The sequence below is a fragment of the Montipora capricornis genome, chromosome 3 (genome assembly GCF_036669925.1).
Source record: "Montipora capricornis isolate CH-2021 chromosome 3, ASM3666992v2, whole genome shotgun sequence".
NCBI classification, from domain to species: domain Eukaryota; kingdom Metazoa; phylum Cnidaria; class Anthozoa; order Scleractinia; family Acroporidae; genus Montipora; species Montipora capricornis.
In genome coordinates, this window is record NC_090885.1 from 16,674,102 (window position 1) to 16,679,101 (window position 5,000).

The window sequence follows — 5,000 nt, forward strand, 5'->3', positions numbered from 1 at the left end:
AGCTTAAACACTCGAAAAGAATGGATGCTAAAATGTCACTTCAAAGAGCAAGGCAGCAAACAAACAAATTCAAAATACAAAGAAGAGGGCACAAAGAGAAGAGGTAAATAAAAACATATGGCATTGAAACTAATGATTTAGGGCAAAGCTGAAAGCTTGATGTTACGGTTGAACTACAGTTGTATCTGATCTGGAAAGTGTGTTCTGATGATGAATGTTCTCTGTAAATAAGAATTAATGAATTTTTCATGTAAATGTAGAATTTTAAAAATAATAAAATCATTGACAATCCACAGGTTGTCAAAAACAAAGCAGGCAGAAACCAGGGAAGGTTCTCAGTATCAGAGTGGCATGGGATATTTGCCAGAAACAGAAGCAGTTGAGATTCCATCACCCCCCAAACCCTGTGTGTCCAGTATGGTGCCCGAACAAGATTACATTAAGATAGTGTTTGATCTGGAGACATCATCCCAAGGTAATATCACTGATTCATTTCAAGACAATGATTGTTATATATATACTATAATATAGAATGAATATGATGTGAACTGCAGAGATACAAATGAAATTAATATGTGACCACTGTAGTTATGATTGCAATTTAAGCAATTGCAAATTAAGCCTAAGAAACTATTTTTAGCACTTAAATGGGATTCAAACCCATGGCCACTGCATTAGCGCTAGCAGCACATATGCATTTCATTGGTATTTCCACAGTTCGCATCATATTCATTTCATGTTTGATTCCTTTCATGAACTCACTAAATTGGCCTACTCCCAATGTATGGGTCTTCATACTGTACCTCAGTTGGTAGAGCACTGTAGTGCTAAGAAAGAGCAAGGTTTGAATCCCATAGGCACCAACACAAAGCTTAGACTACATTAACATGTAGTTTGTGTTATTTAACTAGTGAGTAGGCTCACTGTTATTATTACAATGAAAAATATAATGAAGTTCCTCATTTTTGACAGGTAATGATACCGAAATTCTGCAAATTGCAGCAACTGATGGGGCAGATGCATTTGAGGTTTACATCCTTCCAACCAGACCTATATCACCCAGTGCTTCATCAGTGAATAAGCTCACCTTTCACCATGGAGTTCTCTTTTATAATTCTCGTCCAGTCCGAGCAGTTCCACTGGCTGAGGGATTATCTCAGATGATATCATGTCTAAGGCCCAAGGCACCATGTCTGTTGATAGCTCACAATTGTAAATCTTTTGATGGGAAGCATCTCTTAAAAGCGCTGGAGTCCACTGGGGTAGATAAAGAATTTTCAGCCATTGTTTCTGGATTTTCCGACACTTTACCAGCCTTCAAAGAGCTCTTGCCTTAGCGCAAATCATACAGTCAAGAGAATTTAGTGAGAGACCTTCTACACTGCAGCTATGAAGCCCATAATGCAATTTCAGATGTCCAGGCCCTGTATCAACTTGTGAACAAGTTCCTCAATTCAAAGCTGCTGAGAAAACACAGCTTCTCCGTATCATGGGTCAAGGAGCATAATGTCTGCCTTGCCCAGAGAAATGTACTTCAGCGAACACTCCATCCTTTGCTCGACAAGAAGGTCATTTCCGCTGGAATGGCTACCAAAATTGCAGAGTCTGGGCTGGGATTCCAGCACTTGCAGTTGGCATTTCAGAGAGGGGGAGCAGATGGGCTGGAACTTGTGCTGAAAGAAAAGTTTAACGGAAAAGTACAAGTGACAGCTAATAGGAGGATTCTGTTCAACATTGTAAATTTTTTCACTGATTTGTAACTTGCAAAAAGATGTGACCACAGCTACAACTGGTACGAATATTAATAAGCCGTTTATAACGTAAACGTAATAACCAGACAGCAGCGATTAAAAGCTGTCACAAGCATTCGCTATTTAATATTCCTTTTTGTATACAAACGACTGAATGGTACAATAGAGGAAAAGACTGCCGTTGTACAAGATCGATGGAATGCATTTAAGCCTACGAACTGATTTCCAAGTTTCTGTATTTGATTAAGCCTCAAATGCTCTATTCACAGGAAGGACCTTTCTTTGCACATATAGAGTACAGCACTGTTGTGAGGATAATCTATTTTGGTCAAATAATGAGCAATAAAATTTCAGTTCATGGCTCTGGAAGCATACTGCGGATATTGAATACGAAACAAAACAGTGACTGTGTGCTGAAAATATCAACTAAACTTTAAAATCAAATCAATGAAAGTATGACTCACCTTCATTTAAGTTCTATATTGGTCGCATGCGTCTCAATTCCCGACGAAACAGACCAAAATGACACTTTTTCAATGTTTTTTCCACCTTCCAAACTCCTTCCAGGCGCATTCGAAAGACGCCATTGTTATATTCGCCCCAGTCCTCGCTCGGAATTACAAGAAAATGCCTGGAATGCGCGCGTTATCAGCAGCCGTAACACAATAACGAGCACGGTGACCCCCATTTTTTATTTCATAATTTCAATGATAACAGTATCCTCAATCACTGAGAAAAAAATTAGCAGAAATCTATGGCCACTTTTTTGGCAAATGAAATAAATACTGCAGAAGGAGACATATCAGACCCAACAGCGCATGTGCAAATCATGTTTCATTTAAAGGATAAAAAAATGCAGAGTATTTGAAGACATTTTTTCTGGGACGTAGATGAATAAACAATCAAAGAAAGTCAAACTCTATGTGATATAACACGCTGCATTGAAAAATAATCGAGCTTATTTGTTGCGCACAGAGATTACCAAACGTCACCTAAATAACCGTATTTGTCAGTATTGTGGCGTGAAAACAAGCACGGTGACCCCCTCTTTTTATTACGTTTTTAACATCTCCTTGCCCTGTAACAACAGCATACCAAGTTTCATCGGAAATCTATGGCGGGTTGTATTACTAGGGAATCACCTTAAGCGTTCCTTGTTAACCTCACTTTCTCGCGCGCTTATCGGTACGAAGAAGCAGTATTGAAACCTGCAGGCGAGGCTATTTGACAGCTGGGAGAAGTATGAAAGGAAAGAGAAGACCGCCGCACAGTTGCTGAAAACATGCTCACATCTCAACGGCCCCACTCGTGGAAACTGAAGAAGTCAGTAAAAATCACAATCATAAAACGGCTCCTTTAGGAGCCACCAAGTTTGAAAAAGAATATGACCAGCAATAAACTATCAATAAAGAAACCTAATAAAATTTGAGGGGGGATTGGGGCGCATTGACAGGTTCAATAACAAATATGGCGGTTCACATCAACAATCCCTCTCAAGTTATCTAATTGAAAATAATTTTCAACGAAAAAGGTGTTTTTGGACGTTGGCGAACTGACATATAAGCGTTGGCGAACTGACATTAGACGTTGGCGAACCGACTTCATACGTTGGCGAACAGGTCGTTGGCGAACTGACACGTTGGCGAAACGACCGGTTACCGATTCAACAATGATATCGATCCGAACGAAGTAATTCTTGATCACTTTTTTAGTGGAGTATATTCCAAGTTTAGTAACAACTTTACACTGACAAAAAATAGGAACTTGGAGGAGACAGTTAGAGTATATAAGCTTATGATCGAAGTTGTAAAACAAATGACACTAGCAACTTTCAAGGGCATACAAACATGAGAATTTTCTTACCTTCTTCAAGACGAGCTGGGGCATTTCTCTTGCGTGAAGTACGCCATTTCTACTTAAAACACACTCGAATCGGACGCTGAAAACACGGAATCTTTCTGTAAATGTGACAAAAGTCTTACCAAAACATCGAAGGATCACGATGGAACGAAGAAAGTGACGAATTCAAAAAGGACACGTTCTTTTCTCTCACATTGTGATTGGTTAAAAGCCACCACGTGACCACAAGTAGATGCGTACGCACTGATCTTTCCTCTGGCTCCCAGGCACACACGGTCGAAGTCACATGCAAACAACAAAAATGGCGGAGAGAAGGAAAATAGGACGTATGCCACAAAGGATACATGCGGCATTCAAACCCGTGTAAGTTTCCAGCAGCAAGAAGACAAAACGTGTCCCCGCAGTATTCACCGATCGCAAACCGTTTCTCTGCATGGCTACAGACGTGATCACGATTTTGAGTTCGAAGATGATCATGTCTCGATCGACTACGATGTGACAGTGACAGCATCCAGTTTACCTTTACCTTGCAGTAACAGCGATGAACAATTCTGCCCCAACGAGGACGAAGTTCTTAGCACAGATTGTGGAAGGTTTACAGCTGAGAGTTTATAATGCGACAGTGCGAGTGACGACGAGCTATTACAGTTCACTGAACGCAAAAGTATGTATGCACGTTTTATCAAGGAGGGTACTTCTTCAGACATTTTCAGTGATGTCGAGAGCACTGGTGGATCAGACTCTGAAGCTCTTGCAAAGTAGTGTGAAAGAGAGGATGATCGATGTGCTATTTTCTGGTGCGCCTATAACAACCACTTCGAGCATTGTTTTGATATTGTCGTTTGTGATGAAACATGAACTTTCACAAGAAGCATTTCGTGACTTGCTTGCAGTGATTGAAGCTCGATCACTGCCCCAGACCCAACAACTGCAAGAAAGAAGTCAAGAAACTTTTCGAGCTTGTGAGCCAAGCGAAAGGGAATATTGTTAAACACTTTTTTTGTTCTTACTGCAAGGCACATTGTTGCAAAGGTACTCAGGATAATCGTGGAAAAGGGAACTTGTCACATTTGTGGTAAAAATCTTGCTAGCACTCATGGATTCTTCATTGAGGCTCCAATTGTTAAGCAGCTGTAAACATTTTTTGGAGGTGAGTTTATTTGAAGTTAACTTCACATCTTTTTTTTAATAGTTACTTTTTTTTGATTAAGAGAAGGGGTAGATTGACGTATGTAAATAAAAACCACATCAGGGTCAAGGAGCATGCAAGAATCTTCATACAGTGGGCTTCCTCAAGGCTTCTGTACAGTCTGTCACAGTAGGGGGTCATTCGGATCATGATTTGTTTGCCTTTTTTTTAATCAAATCGTAGCTGGATGGCAACAATGT

General features: G+C 40.1%; 2 protein-coding genes and 1 long non-coding RNA gene across 4 annotated transcripts in view; 2 read left to right on the top strand and 1 right to left on the bottom strand.

Annotated features, from left to right (window-relative positions):
- Positions 1 to 2,230, top strand: part of LOC138042433 (uncharacterized) — a 2,816-nt gene extending 586 nt beyond the window's left edge. Inside the window, exons 2-4 of the mRNA XM_068888327.1 lie at positions 1 to 103; positions 297 to 475; positions 973 to 2,230. The exon at positions 1 to 103 is cut by the window's left edge and continues 37 nt beyond it. Coding sequence (XP_068744428.1) covers positions 21 to 103; positions 297 to 475; positions 973 to 1,337 — 627 coding nt within the window. The 5' untranslated portion in view covers positions 1 to 20 and the 3' untranslated portion in view covers positions 1,338 to 2,230. The remainder of the gene's footprint in view (positions 104 to 296; positions 476 to 972) is intronic.
- Positions 1 to 5,000, bottom strand: part of LOC138042426 (glutamyl endopeptidase-like) — a 178,118-nt gene that overhangs the window by 126,570 nt on the left and 46,548 nt on the right. The gene's annotated exons all lie outside the window — the stretch shown is intronic.
- Positions 3,870 to 5,000, top strand: part of LOC138042439 (uncharacterized) — an 18,559-nt gene continuing 17,428 nt past the window's right edge. Inside the window, exon 1 of one of the 2 annotated variants that reach the window (XR_011131000.1) lies at positions 3,870 to 4,761. This is a non-coding gene — a long non-coding RNA (uncharacterized lncRNA). The remainder of the gene's footprint in view (positions 4,762 to 5,000) is intronic. The other variant, XR_011130999.1, reaches the window with a different exon arrangement.